This window comes from Lactuca virosa, chromosome 6 (assembly GCF_052849685.1).
Source record: "Lactuca virosa cultivar CGN04683 chromosome 6, Lactuca_virosa_CGN04683_v6, whole genome shotgun sequence".
In the NCBI taxonomy this organism is placed as follows: Eukaryota; Viridiplantae; Streptophyta; class Magnoliopsida; order Asterales; family Asteraceae; genus Lactuca; species Lactuca virosa.
The window spans coordinates 178,489,987-178,504,582 of NC_136431.1; the positions used below are offsets into that span (position 1 = coordinate 178,489,987).

The 14,596-nt window shown below is 37.1% G+C and overlaps 1 protein-coding gene across 1 annotated transcript; it reads right to left on the minus strand.

The window, feature by feature from the left end:
• Positions 1 to 10,692: 10,692 nt before the first annotated feature.
• On the minus strand, positions 10,693 to 13,968 carry LOC145122108 (uncharacterized). Its single transcript, XM_079057768.1, has 5 exons — positions 12,522 to 13,968; positions 11,858 to 12,093; positions 11,505 to 11,731; positions 11,367 to 11,436; positions 10,693 to 10,830 (listed from the first exon to the last, which is right to left on the minus strand). The coding sequence occupies exons 1-5, from the start codon at positions 13,966 to 13,968 to the stop codon at positions 10,693 to 10,695; spliced, it is 2,118 nt and encodes a 705-aa protein (XP_078913894.1).
• Positions 13,969 to 14,596: the final 628 nt, after the last annotated feature.

Here is a 14,596-nt window from a genome sequence, read left to right on the forward strand (position 1 = left end):
CATGGATCATAAAACCCATGGGTATGGATTTGGGTTATACCCATGACTCTTGGAATCCTACATATAAATATAAGCTCCATAACCTAAAAACGCATACTTCTAGTTCTTGGAGTTCATGGAGGTGTTTTTGGTGCATGGAAATTCTCTCTCAAGAGTCACCTTTGTCCTAGGTGAGTTGTGATTCCATTTGAGGTGCAACACTTGGGGCACTAAGTTCTTAAAGACCAAAGTCTTCCTAGCAACATCAACAACATCAAGAGGTATGTCTAAAAATTGTCTTATTATACATATGTTATTTGTATGCTAGTTGTAGGCTTAAAGCTTTGGAAACCATATGCATGTATAATTAGAGAAAACACAGATCCAAAGCTTTTAGGGTTGTATGTGCACCATAGGATGTTGTAGTATACAAAACCCAACAGTGGTATCAGAGCCATGGGTTGTATTCTATTACATTTGATGCTTGGTTATTTTTTCAAAGCAAAAAAATCATTTTTTTTGGATCCTGCCTGATCACCACGAGGTGGTAAAATTTACCACGAGGTGGTGACGGGTCTGGCAGATTTTTGGATTTCTTGGCTTAATTTGGATTTGGATAATTACTATAAAATGTTTTCTTGATAAAAAAAATCGATTTTATGTTGTGAAAATAATTATCCTCATCCAAATAAAAGATAATTGTCATAGTTTCAAGAGTTTATTAGTTTATGTAATAGACTAATTTCTTGTAAATAGTTTATATGAATTATCTTGTTATTATGAGTTTAATCTAGATGATGGAAAAATTATTTGATTATTGTGTTAATTGAAATATTTGATCTTAATGGTTTTTATGAACTCCATGACTTGTCCTCAAGTTATGGAAAATGAAAAGTTTTTCTTTTAAAAGTTCATTTAGATTCATAGGATATAAAAAATGAAAGGTCTTATTTTTAATGTCATCATAAAATAGTTTTATGTCTTCCATAACTTGTCCTCAAGTTATGGAACTTGAAAAGTCTTCCATAAAAACCATATTAAACTCATAAGTTATGGAAACCAAGAGTTTTTGAATTGTTCAAAACTTGCCCTCAAGTTTTAGAATTTGTAAAGTCCACTCCCTCCCTGTATACTTTAATTCCAAACCCTAGAATTTTCAAAGTTAAAATTCAAACCTTATGGACTTTATTAAATTAATTAAAGTGTTTAATTAAAAGAGATCAATAATTTCATAATGACATGGTTTAGTTTAATTAAATTAAGAGTATAATTTAATTAATAGATTAAACCATCAAGTATTTTAAATGTTTAAAATACACCCTTATACTATTATAATATTATAGGTTTAATATTTATATATATGTATAAGAGTAAGTCAGTCTTACCGTTAGTAGGCCTCATTCACGAAGTCGGTCTATAAGGGGGGTATAAGGTTACTGCCTATAAAATGGCAGTTTAATGGGTGTCCACTCTCACCCACCGCTTCCTTGACTGGTGGAGGGTCGTTGGCCGAACGGGTAGGACAGGACATTAATTATCCCTTCATTAAAAGTATAATGATAAATATAAAGTAACTAAACTTTATTAAATTCCCAATCTTAGTTACTTTAGGAAAATGTGAATTTGGTGCTAACCCATGAAATTGCACTTTGCACCTTGTTAAGTCGTTAGTGGAGCGTGTGTGGTTAACCAGCATACTAATCTGGGACTGACAATGTGTGGCAAAGGGTAGCTTGATGTTAATCATAGATCAATGGAGCGTGTGTGGTTAACCAGCACATTGATTAGGTGGTTGTAACATTAAGTGTACCAAGTTAATTTGCATGGTTATTCACTCCTTGTTTGTGATCCTCGGCATCCCAGTCACAAACTTGAAGGGCACAATCGAGATTTAAACATGCCATTGAATAGTTCAATGAATCTCAAAAGATCTAGGAGTTTCAATTCATTTAAAACCTAATGTTAAATTTCGTTTTTCATTGTAGCTTGGATTACGGCATCCCTCTTCCAAGTTATAAAATATTGTGTTGGGTCCTAGCCTTAATATTTCATATTGGGTGTTATATTAAGGACTTAAATCAACTAAACTTGAATTTCTCCCTCATAGATGTCTAGTTATGACAACTATGGCCTTCCTTATCCTTTTGGATAAAGCTATCCTAATGAAGATGATATCCCAAATGGCGATCAAGGTGAAAGATTAATCCCATTGTTGTGCATTAATGGGACTGGAAATCATACTTCACTTCCTCCACCTCCTCCAATTATTCTCCCTAACCCACAAGTTCTTGAAAAGTGAAAGGTCACTCAATCCCTATTGGCAAGCAATGTCCATATGTGCTCACATCTTGGAGATGAAGTCACATATTGACAAGTTGGGAGAGTTGGGTGTCGAAGTCTCAAGGAAGTTGGTTGCTGACTGGGTTCTTCAATCACTTCCTAAGTCATATAGCGGGTTCTTTTAAGGACTACTATGTGACAGACCACGACATGACCCTTATCGATCTTACTTATTTGCTTGTTGCTGCTGAATCAGAAATGATTTGGAGCACTGGTAAAGCAAATTTGATTGGAAGATCTACTTCCCAAACTTTCATGGACATTGACAATGGAAACATTGGAAGTCTAGAAAAGTCTTCTCTTCCCAATGGAAAGGGATCGGCCATAGTCAACCTGGTTGACCAAATGGTAAAGAGAAAGGCTAAGTCTGAGATAGTCCCATGTACCATTACTAAGAGTCCATATGTTTCTATTGCCAAAGGAATGGGCATTGGTTGCGAAGCTGCCTTATTTACCTGAAAGTTCACTAGGATGGTAAAAGTCAAAATTTTGACTATGCTTCAGGTAAAGTGCACTATCTAACTCTATTAAGTTCCTATTTGGAGATTCTTATTACATGATGTGACTAGGTCGCATTTTGATGTTTTGTAGAATCGAAAAAGGAGAGGAAACTTAGAAGAAGAGTATGTTGAATCTGATCGCGAAGATGGATTTCGATCGCATGATTCGGAGATAAGAATTTTGAGCTGTTGCTTAAGAGTTATGATAGATTGCTTAGGAATAGATAACAACATAGTTTTCATATGTATTTGCATTGTAAGGATAAGTTTTTCCGCAATTTTAAAATAAAATGAAAATTTTTGATTTTATTTATTTTAAGTATCCTTACAATGGGATTTATGAAAATTGTTGTTTATATGATTCGATTGATTAGGGGTGAGCAAAAACCGCACCGCAATTAAAATTAACCGCATAAACCGCAACCGCAATAAAAACCGATGGTGAGGTTTTCTGTTTTTCAAAAACCGCAAATTTGCGGTGCGGTGCGGTTATTAGTTTTCAAAAAACCGAAAAAAAACCGCACCGCACCGCATATATTATATACAATTTTTTTTATTAATTATTAATATATTAAATATTGAAAATAAGACAAGTTTCATGGATGAAAGATTGATAAAATACTAAAAGACAAAAGTGTTGGTTTTTTGTGATGTTTAACTTTGAAAAATTGTGAAATTAGACAATTTTAAGATATTTATTGTTAATTACTATTGATTTGACGTTTTTAAGATATTAGTTGTTTGTGATTTAAGTTAATTGTCTTATACCTTATGGTTTTTTTTATTATTACAAGTAATATGTTTGAACTCTTAAAGCCGTTTGAGCTCCAAACTGTGGTTAAAAACCACACAAAATAACCACACCAAATCCATGCGGTTAATAACCGCATCACAGAAAAAACAAAACGCACCGCAAAAATAACCGCCTAACCGCACCGTAAAAATAACCGCACCAAGCGGTTTTGAAAATGGATTAACCGCATTTGCGGTTAGTGGTGAGGTTTAGGCTAATAACCGCACCGCGCTCACCCCTACCATTGATAGCAATATTGGAAAATGGATTTGATTCTTTCATTTGTGGTAGTGTCATAATTTACCAAATAAGGAAAGATTCTCATCACCCAAGTTTCAGTCGGATAGAAACTTGGAATTATGCAACTTGTATTGTATGATGAATGAGAATTTTCATCTTTGGGAAATTAAGACTAATTCCTTGTTCACATGTATATGTGAGTCAAGTGAAGGACTAGGAGATCGGGTACACTTCGTTGTGCGTTGATCAGGTCCACCACAAAGAACGATAAGGCCATTTGTCATGATTTACTAAAGTTTAGTAAACATGGTTGTGCTTATAAGTTTAAGTATAATTATGAAACATTGGAAAAGTTTCAATGTATGGCAGGACGAATGAGAAGAATCAAATTAGGCAGAAAGATAAAAGTTTCTCCAATCTGAAAAGATGGGAGAGTACTTTAGTATCATGTTTTATGATCATCTTAATGATTAGGAAAAACCATATCACAATTGATCCTCTAAGGACATATTAGTGCAATTGTTTGACTAAGAAGAGGAATCGTGAATTGTTGAAATGGTTAAATCAAAAGATAAATCATACTTCGTTCCAAAAGCGAGTCTTAGAGTAATACTCCAAGATCGAGCCTTGAGTAACATAATGTTAAGAAGGTTTAAAACACTTATCAAATGTAGAGTAAAATGTTTTCTACTCTTGTACATTTGAAATTGGTGAGTTGTGATGTTTTGGATAAAACAAAGACCAACTAAGGCCAATTGTGTGAAGTGTTTGTCTTGATAAGAATCCGCACTAACTCTTGAATATTTGCTTTGTCAAGGAATGGTTCTTGACAAGAGAATCTTATATGTCAAGAGGTCAGTGGGAGTCTTAAAGATCTTGAAAAGTTTCAAGAACTAATCAAGGGTATTGTTTATCACTAGCACACGACTTGAGGTTTATAGCCTATCGTGTTGACATATTCTTGCTTCTGTGCCCATCCAGTTAAAGTTGACTATGCATGTGAGTTCTCTGAGTTCTCAGTTGTTTGCATAACTACTTGGAAGCAATGGTAGGCCCTTGTGCTGCAGGTGGCAAGAAGATAAGATTGAACGAGTTCAGTCCATATGAGTTTGGATTTGTTACTAACCTCCTCTTGTGGTTATGTTTTTGACAAATTCATATGGATAGGAACACATACACCATAAAATCTAAGTGTCATAAGGTTTCTCTTCGATTCATGAAAATGATGGTGAGGAAACACTTTCACTAAGAAGATTTTAAGGAGATAGAAATTGTGATATTTGCATTCTCAAATTTAATTATGATTAGGGCATCCCTTTTCATAATTCGAATTGTGAGCAATGGCAAAGGTCTAAACATTTGAGACTATGATTACGTCATCCCTTTTCATAATTCTAAAATTGTTTAGACACACTTGTGAGCTATCTATGGAAAGGTGTATGAGTTTGTGAAGCCTAGATAAAGTCTTATTAAAGCATCCCGTGTCAGAAATCTGAATTTTGGTAAGAAAGTCAACAAAGTGTTGATTTCTAGAAGTCCAGCTGATTTTTAAGTACATGTCAAAGTTAGTGGGAGCATAAGTGTTATGCTAATAAGGATGTAATTATTATGCTAGTGGGAGCATAATCAATTATGGTGAATGTTGCAAGTTAGCAATGTTAATAATAGAAAACAAAGGTTTCAATTCGCAAAGTTGCAGGGTTTGAAAAGTTGTTTTGCTATAATTAAGGGAGAGGAATTTATACTTCATTTCAATTCTAAAAGCTTAGATTGAGATTTTAAGCAAATTTAGTCAAGTATATATATATGAATGTTATGTTGGAATGGTTCAACATAAGGAAATTTTGTATATTGAAATATTATTTGCGTTCTAAAATTCGATTATGATTACGGAATCCCTTTTCATAATTTGAATCATGAGAACATGGCAAATAGAAATATTATAGCAAAAGACCGGTCTAGTATCATGTCTTTATGTGAGACATCATGAATCATGTCCCATATACTGTGGATATAGGATCGATTACATGTGTTGTAATATTCACCCGTTCTAATTTTTCCAAATGCCTAGGGCATTAAGAGGGAAAAAGGAATAGAACTGGATATGACTAAAATAATTAAGCGATTGTCGAGGACAATCTGAGGTTTAGCAAAGATTTGTAACTCATGGACAGTTGGAAGTATAGTGTTAATTTTGGAAGGACCATATTGACATATTTTGAAAAGAGGCAACTCTTGTTCAAAAGTGATAGTCAATATGGGAATATGGAAATGTTTCCATAGGTGGAAGTTATTCATTAAATCTGTGTAAGATTAGAAAACTTAATGCAAGAAGGATGTTCAAAGGAATGTACTTTGAATGTGAGACTTCGTTTCCATGGAATTGCTCTCCATTGGAATACTTTGTAATGTCTGTTGCCAAGTCTTTGTGACTTTTGTGCATAGTCGTTACAAGAGGATCATTACATATAAGTTTAGAATCTAACAGATTGGAAAGAATCTTGGATTCTTACATTTTTCATAAGGATTTGGAATTGTGAAATGAGCATCATTGAAATGTTTTCAATTGATCTATTCCACAAAGAAAGGACCATAGACAAACATAGTGTGCATGCTTGGAGCATGGCATAGCTATTGTTTTAATTCAAGTATTAAGTTGATTATTTGAAACATTATACAATGAATAATGAGTAATCAATATGACTCAAAAGTCTTGGGGCCATATAGGATTAGTATTATTCTTGTGTTTCACGTTGCATGTTTTGACTTCCCGAATAACTAGGTTATTCAAACCGTCCACAGTCAATAATACTTTGGAAGTAGGTATTGAGGCAAGACTGTCATGAATGGGTCTGTAGAATGTCTAGATGTTTTAGACATAGCTGCAGTATTCATGAGTGCTCCTGGAATAAGATTCGAGTATTGGATTAAACCCACTCTCATTTGAATCACTTCATGGATTTTATCACGAGTGGTCATGAGACGATAATATCTTATATTCTTCAAACAGAGACGTGTGAGTTGTAGTTGCGTGTCGGTTGCACATTGACATATGTAAACGCACCAGTAACATGGATGTTATAAAACATATCGTTGTGTGTAATTTGATGAGTGAGTACAGGCGAGCATTTGGGTCGAAGTTTATCCATCCCTTTTCGCCCATGTGGATAAAAGCGATATCTGTGGGCCCCTCGATGATTTAGTGACGACAACCCTAAGTGATCGGTCGGGCCTGGACTGATTTGATTTGTTCAATTAGTCGGTCGTCATAAATTAAAAATCGGGAAACAACAGATGGACAGAGAGAATGATTATAATCCATGTCTCAGTCCATACGATATCTAGAATGGAGGAATATATGATCCCTTATCTAATGGACACGTCATTGACTAGGTCAGAGTTCGACAGCGGCTTTTAAAAGCTACGATTGCTAGTCGGGATTTTGGAGTCATATTTGTAATAATAGTTTTAGACTTATCCAAGTGGGAGACTGTTGGATTAGATGTCTAAGCCCATAACTATTATTGGTATGTACTCGACCCGAGAGTAGCATGGTCCATTTGGGTTGCATAACATCAGGAAAATTTGTTTGGATGGACTTTTGAGAAGAGGTTATATATGATTTATTAATATATTATAAGTTCTAATATATCAATATGAAATCATATGATTTAATTAGTATTGATCAAGAATTAGTTTGGAATTAATTTAGTGATCAAAAGAGACTAATTAAATCTATGGGGACTAATTATGGTAATGGTTATATTTATATGTGTTGGGCTTATGATCCATATTGGACTAAGTTTATGTATGGATACATAAAGAGTTGGGCCACATGAACCATGGATCATAAAACCCATGGGTATGGATTTGGGTTATACCCAGGACTCTTGGAATCCTAAATATAAATATAAGCTCCATAACCTAAAAACGCATACTTCTAGTTCTTGGAGTTCATGGAGGTGTTTTTGGTGCATGGAAATTCTCTCTCAATAGTCACCTTTGTCCTAGGTGAGTTGTGATTCCATTTGAGGTGCAACACTTGGGGCACTAAGTTCTTAAAGGCCAAAGTCTTCCTAGCAACATCAACAACATCAAGAGGTATGTCTAAAAATTGTCTTATTATACATATGTTATTTGTATGCTAGTTGTAGGCTTAAAGCTTTGGAAACCATATGCATGTATAATTAGAGAAAACATAGATCCAAAGGTTTTAGGGTTGTATGTGCACCATAGGATGTTGTAGTATACAAAACCCAACATAGTCATGACCATTAGGCCCACAACCCATGACTGGAATACCCCTACCAGGTCCTCAGCATAGGTCTGGATTGCCTCCGAGCCCACAGCATGAGTCTGGAATGCCATCCCCGACCCTCAGCCCATGACTGGAATGCTCTCGCTCTCATACCGATCTTATCGGCATTACATCGCTTGACCAATATTCGGGGCCTGAAGATAGTCACCTCGTTCCATTACCTTGAGGGGACTTAATCACCGTCCCACACAATATTGTATGCGCATCACCATGCTACAACTCTACTATGTACGATTCACCTCTAGAACAAGTTGCTACCCAAGCAAAACCTTACGAACCAATGGTCGCACACAACCCGAAGATAGGATAATGGTCAAACTCTCGACCCAACTCGAAGGCCATAACCCAACAGTACCATGCATATTCTTAGGGAAATCCAAACCTCATCTAAAAGGAAAGATTTCCGAGGTAAATCAACACACCACCTCCATCAATAACAGAAGACATCCACAATACCGATCGAAACAAGATCCCATACTTGATTGAGACTGCACGGATCCTACCAACACAAAACTTGCTTGAGAAGACTTCCAAGGCGATCTTGTAGGTTTCCAAACCCGAGTCTGCTATGACTACGAAATTTCAATCTACCACTGAGGGCGATCTTACCCAAGGACCAAAGGAAAACATAAACACACTGCACTGGAGGGTGGGTGACACATTCCTTGCTCTTAATTATCGCCTCTTGAATCCTCCGAAGTATTCCCACTGAAAGGCGAACTCAACGACCAATGGTCTAGGACACCCTAACACCGAAACCAGAGAACCACAAACCTACCTGGAGCTGAACACGCCTGCTTCCGGAAAGGTTCACTGACGAATATCTGCCCAACAATCTGAAAGCAGTAATCTAAACATCAACTGACAAAACCTTCAATGACTGACGCTTAACCTGAGAATTCCCAATTCTCCCCCACTTAGGGTTTTAACTACCACTCACTGGTTTGAAACCAACTCACAACTCAACCCGGCTCAATCAGGTACTATCAATCCTGACCATGGAATGAATAACCTACGCGAGAAGGTCCTTCCGATACAGATCAATCGAAACCCATGAGAAACCTGAATTTCAGCTGAAGACTTCTGGCATATAACGAACCTCAATAACCCAAAAATAGCATAAAGTCAACCCGGGATATAACTTACCCAATCCAACAAAATTCCAACACAATACAATTCCTGATACAACCCCGAAGAATACAGGAGGTGACACACTCTCAGGGGCATTCGAAGAAATCCTGACTTCCTCCTCCTGAGTTACCTTGACCAACCTGAGGTGTTAGGGTTGTCAAACCCAATAAATAATAGGGGTACAACTGACTCCAAATACACTGCTTTAATGCATTAAAAAGTAGTACAAGGCAAGCAGGGTCGAACCACAGAGACACGGGATAAAATTCTATACCTCTTTGCGCAAGGTACTTTGGTCACAAAGGGGGATTGTATGCAAAAGTCAAATAATGAAAATAACAATCAACTTTGAAACCTGCAAAAAAAATGAAATAGATTTGTAAACAGTTGTAAAAGTGCTTCCAGTTCTAGTTCTCAATGTTGTCATTTAACCTGATTATGACTTGATGTAATATGTGATTGCTATTCTAAGTTGGTACTCAAAGATATTAACACGCTCTAATACCTCTCGCTTTCCAAATTATCTAGCCAAAACACGCTCTTTGACTAGACCTAGCTTTACTAATTCAACCAAAACGCGCTCTTAGATTGTATTGAAAAACTGCATTAAGTGTTGTACAAGCTTCCCAACAATGTCCATTTCTTCTCATATGCTCGGAAGTGTGAAAACATGTAATAAATGTTCTACAATAACAAATCCTATTGTTTGTTACCAATCATTAACTTTACAGAACGATTAGGTGCCCTAAAAGTTAATTAACTACACAAAAATTCAATTCATGAAAGTGGCCAATCAAACACAAATCAAATTTAAGGATTCTAGTTTAAACAAGAACATAATCACTAGAATAGAATCACAAATCAAATATCAAATCATATGCTTCAAGTCAAGCAATCAACATGTTTTGAACAAGAACTAGAAACTAGGGTTTCTTAACCACGCATGGCTAAGAACAAATCAAACAAGTATAAAGATGGAATTGGAATGTTTAATGCTTACAAAAATGAAATCAAAAGTGTTTGCAATGATTAGGTCTTCTCAAAAACTCCAAGAAATCTCCCAAATCGCCGAAGATCGTCAAAAACTGCTCCCAAAAACCGTCCCCTGTGAAATGGCGACAACTTCACTTGTTTTATTAATGTTCACGTGCTTTCCATAAGGCCATGCGTTTTTAGCATGGCCATGCCTTTTTCCCATGCGTTTTTGGCATGGCCACTTGTCTTAACCATGTGTTTTTGGCATGGCCCATGCTTTTTGCTAAAAATCCAATAACTCTTCACTGTTGGCTCCATCTTCAGTCTAGCTTCACCATGAGTCATGTTGCTCTAAATATAAGATGAGAAAAGACAAACACGACTCGTGTCGGTGTGACATGAACCGTGCTTCAAATTTAGTCCTTTGCTATGATGATAATACACAATGACTCGGGTTCGTCTTCTTGTTCTCTTCCATTGCATGATCGGTTCATCTTCTCTTCATGCTCCAAAGCTCCATGCTCCATGCATCCAAGCTCCACGCTCCATAATGCCTGCAAAATAAATCAAAAATAGTGAAGTACCAGACATTCTTAAAGAAATATGCAATTGCCCTAATAATTAACTTAATGCAAGAATTATGAAGTAGAATGCTATGAAAGGACGAAAATAAACATGTGAAATAGGTGCATAAAATGCACCTATCAAACCTCCCCAAGCTTAGACCTTTCTTGTCCTCAAGAAAGAACAAAATTAAGAATCACCTTAGAGAAGACGATAGGCGACTAAAAAGAAACTAAGATGAAAAGAATGGAAGGAACGAAAAGGTATAAATGGAATTAAGAGTGAATGCATGCAATAAAAGAAAAACTAATGAAAATAACATATGTACAAAAAGATTTTTTTTTAAACATTAATGCAATAAACAAAACCAAACGAACAGATTCAATCCAATTAACCTCATTATGTCATACAGTCGAAGGTGTACGTGTCGTGGATAGGGGTCGCATCTTCGGGATTAACTACTCGGCTCAAATAATCGGCGACTAGGTTCTCCTTCCCGCTTTTATCTTTGATCTCAATATCGAACTCTTGCAAAAGCAGCATCCACCGTATTAACCTCGATTTCGAATCTTTCTTGGTAAGTAAGTGCTTTATGGCTGCATGGTCCGAATATATGATCACTTTAGTTCCAAAGAAGTATTGTCAGAACTTATCTAGTGCAAACACAATAGCAAGCAACTGTTTTTCTGTTGTGGTATAGTTGCTATGTGCACTATCAAGGGTCTTTGATGCATAGTAGATGACATGATGTGCTCGATCCACCTTTTGACCCAAAACCGCCCAAACAGCCGTGTTGCTCGCGTCACACATGATCTCAAACGGGAGATCCCAATTGGGTGGTTGGATGATTGGAGCGGAGGTGAGTAAACCCTTCAAACGATCAAAAGCATCCTTGCATGGTTGAGTGAACTCAAATTCAGCATCTTTTTAGAGTAGTTGACACATCGGCACCGTAATCTTTGAAAAATCTTTGATGAACCGCCGATAGAAACCTGCATGGCCAAGAAACGAACGAACTTCCCGAACATTTTTCGGGTAAGGAAGACTCTTGATAACATCTATCTTGGCTTTGTCAACTTCCAAGCCTTTTTGGGACACAATATGACCTAAGATTAATCCTTTGTCCATCATGAAATGGCATTTTTCATAGTTAAGCACAAGATCTGTGTCAATACACCATTGCAGAATTTTTGTTAGATTGCTCAAACATTCATCAAAGGAGTTTCCATAGACTGTGAAATCATCCATGAAGACTTCAATGATATTTTCAACATATTTAGAAAAAATGCTCACCATCCATCTCTGAAATGTTGCGGGTGCATTGCATAGACCAAAAGGCATACGCCTATAAGCAAATGTGCCAAAGGGACAAGTGAAGGTGGTTTTCTCTTGGTCTTCCGGGGCTACCGGAATTTGATGAAAACCCGAGAAACCATCCAAGCAACAGTAATGAGATTTACCCGCCAATCTCTCTAACATTTGGTCAATAAATGGCAAGGGAAAATGGTCTTTCTCATTGAGGCATTCAACTTTATATAGTTAATACAAACCCTCCACCCATTTTGCACACGGGTTGGCACCAAATCTCCCTCGAAATTCTTGACAACTGTGACCCCGGCTTTTTTCGGGACTACCTGAACGGGGCTCACCCATTTACTATCTGAGATGGGGTAGATCATACCTGCATCCAAAAGCTTCATGATTTCTTTCTTTACCACCTCCATCATGGGTGGGTTCAATCTTCTTTGTGCCTCCCGGGTTGGTTTGAAGTCTTCCTCCAAGAGAATCTTATGCATGCACAAGGAAGGGCTCAACCCTTTTATGTCAGCAATTGTCCATCCAATAGCTTTTTTATACTTTTTTAGCAAAGTCACCAACTCATCTTCTTCTGCAAGGGACAACTTGTTGGAAATAATGACAGGCAAAGTCTTCTCTTCTCCAAGGTATGCATACTTCAAATGATCTGGAAGAGTCTTCAATTCTAGCTTAGGTGCCTGCACAATAGAAGGAAGAAGTTTTATGTTAGAAATGGGCAATTTCACATTGCTATTATCATACCTCATTTTCTTCCTTTCTTCCATGAACTCCACAATTTCCAGCAACTCTTCATCTAACTTGAAATTTTCTGCAATCTCTTTGACTGAAATGTTATCAAAATTCCTGCTCAAAACTAACTCCAACAAATCATGGTTAGTCAACTCAAAACACTTTTCAGTCAGAGGCTGGATTATATCAACAAAATTTATGCAATGAACATCACTTGGGTACCGCATTGCTTCATAGATATTAAAGTTGATGACCTCCCCATCAAATTCCATGAGCAGTGTACCATTGTAGACATCAATTTTTGTTCTTGCTGTTTTTAAGAATGGTCTACCTAAAAGTATGGAACTCGAGGATGGGTGGTCATCATCTCCCATATAAAGCACATAAAAATCTACAGGAAAGACAAGCTCATTAACTTGCACTAAAACATCCTCTAATACACCTTTTCGGTGTACTATATCTGCAAGTTGGATGATCACCCCGGTTTTTGTTAAAGTGTCTATGCCAATAGATTTATAAATAGAATATGGTAAAACAATGATTGAAGCTCCTAAATCTAGCATAGCACGGGGGACATAAAGGTTTCCCAATTTGCAAGGAACGGTGAAAACACCCGGATCTTTGCACTTTGGGGGCATCCTTTTCTGCAAAATTGCAGAAACATTTTCACTTACTTTCACTGTCTCATTACCTCGCAGCTTCTTTTTAGATGTGCAAAGTTCCTTAAGGAACTTAGCGTATCTAGGTACCTGTTTGATGGCGTCCAAAAGAGGGATGTTGACTTCAACTTTCCGAAACAATTCCATGATTTCATTATCTTCTCTCTCTTTTTTGTTGTTGCTTAATCTTGATGGAAAAGGCGGTGGTGTGATCTTTGCTTCTTTCTCTTCCGGCTTCTTTTCCTCCACCATTTTTTCTTTCTTTTCATCCTTCTTTGGTGGTTCTTCTATCACCAACTCCTCTTCTTCTTCTTCGGGCATCTTCGGGCCATCATATTTCTTTCCACTCCTCAAGCTAATTGCACAAGCATTATGCTTTGGGTTCTTTTCAGTTTGAGGAGGTAGCTTTCCTTGATTCTCCATTTTGCTCACCGATTAAGCAAGTTGTGCCATTTGGTGCTCAAGATTCTTGATGCTTGCCTTGGTTTCTTGCTGAAAACTTTGAGTGCTAGTGGCAAGGCTTTTGACTATGTCTTCTAAAGACATGCTTGAGGACCCGGCTTGTTGAGGAGGAGGATGTGGTTCCCTCGGTTGGTAATTTTGTTGTGGGAATGGAGGCCTTGCTTGGTAATGGGGTGGTGGTCTTTGTTGATAGCCCATGTTTTGGTTGTTGTTCCACCCTTGATTTCCTCAGGGATGATCATATGTTCTTTGATTGTGCCCAGAATAGCCTCCCATAGCATTTGCTTCTTCATATTCTTTTTCTTGCAATTGAGGACACATATCAGTTGGGTGTCCCACTTGAGTGCAAATGCCACAAGGGCGGGGTGTGGATTGCACACCTTTGTCCTTAGCAAGCATCATTACCACCTTAGTCAACTCGGATAGATGAGCTTCAATTTGAGGAGTGTGCACCTCTTTTACACCTCGAGGTGCATCCGTATACCAATCTTCATCTTGACTAGTATGCTTTGAATCCTCCGCCATGTTTTTTATGAGATCTCGAATCTTAGTTGGGGTCTTATCGGTAAAAGATCCCCCACTTGATGCA

Excerpts from the sequence above, each read along its gene's own strand:
- LOC145122108 (XM_079057768.1), bottom strand. The coding sequence starts at position 13,968 with ATGGAGAATCAAGGAAAGCTACCTCCTCAAACTGAAAAGAACCCAAAG. Across the intron at positions 11,437-11,504 it reads AAACAGTTGCTTGCTATTGT|CCATAAAGCACTTACTTACC; the intron begins GTTTGCACTAGA and ends CGGACCATGCAG. Across the intron at positions 10,831-11,366 it reads TGGATGCTGCTTTTGCAAGA|GCATTATGGAGCGTGGAGCT; the intron begins GTTCGATATTGA and ends TTTATTTTGCAG.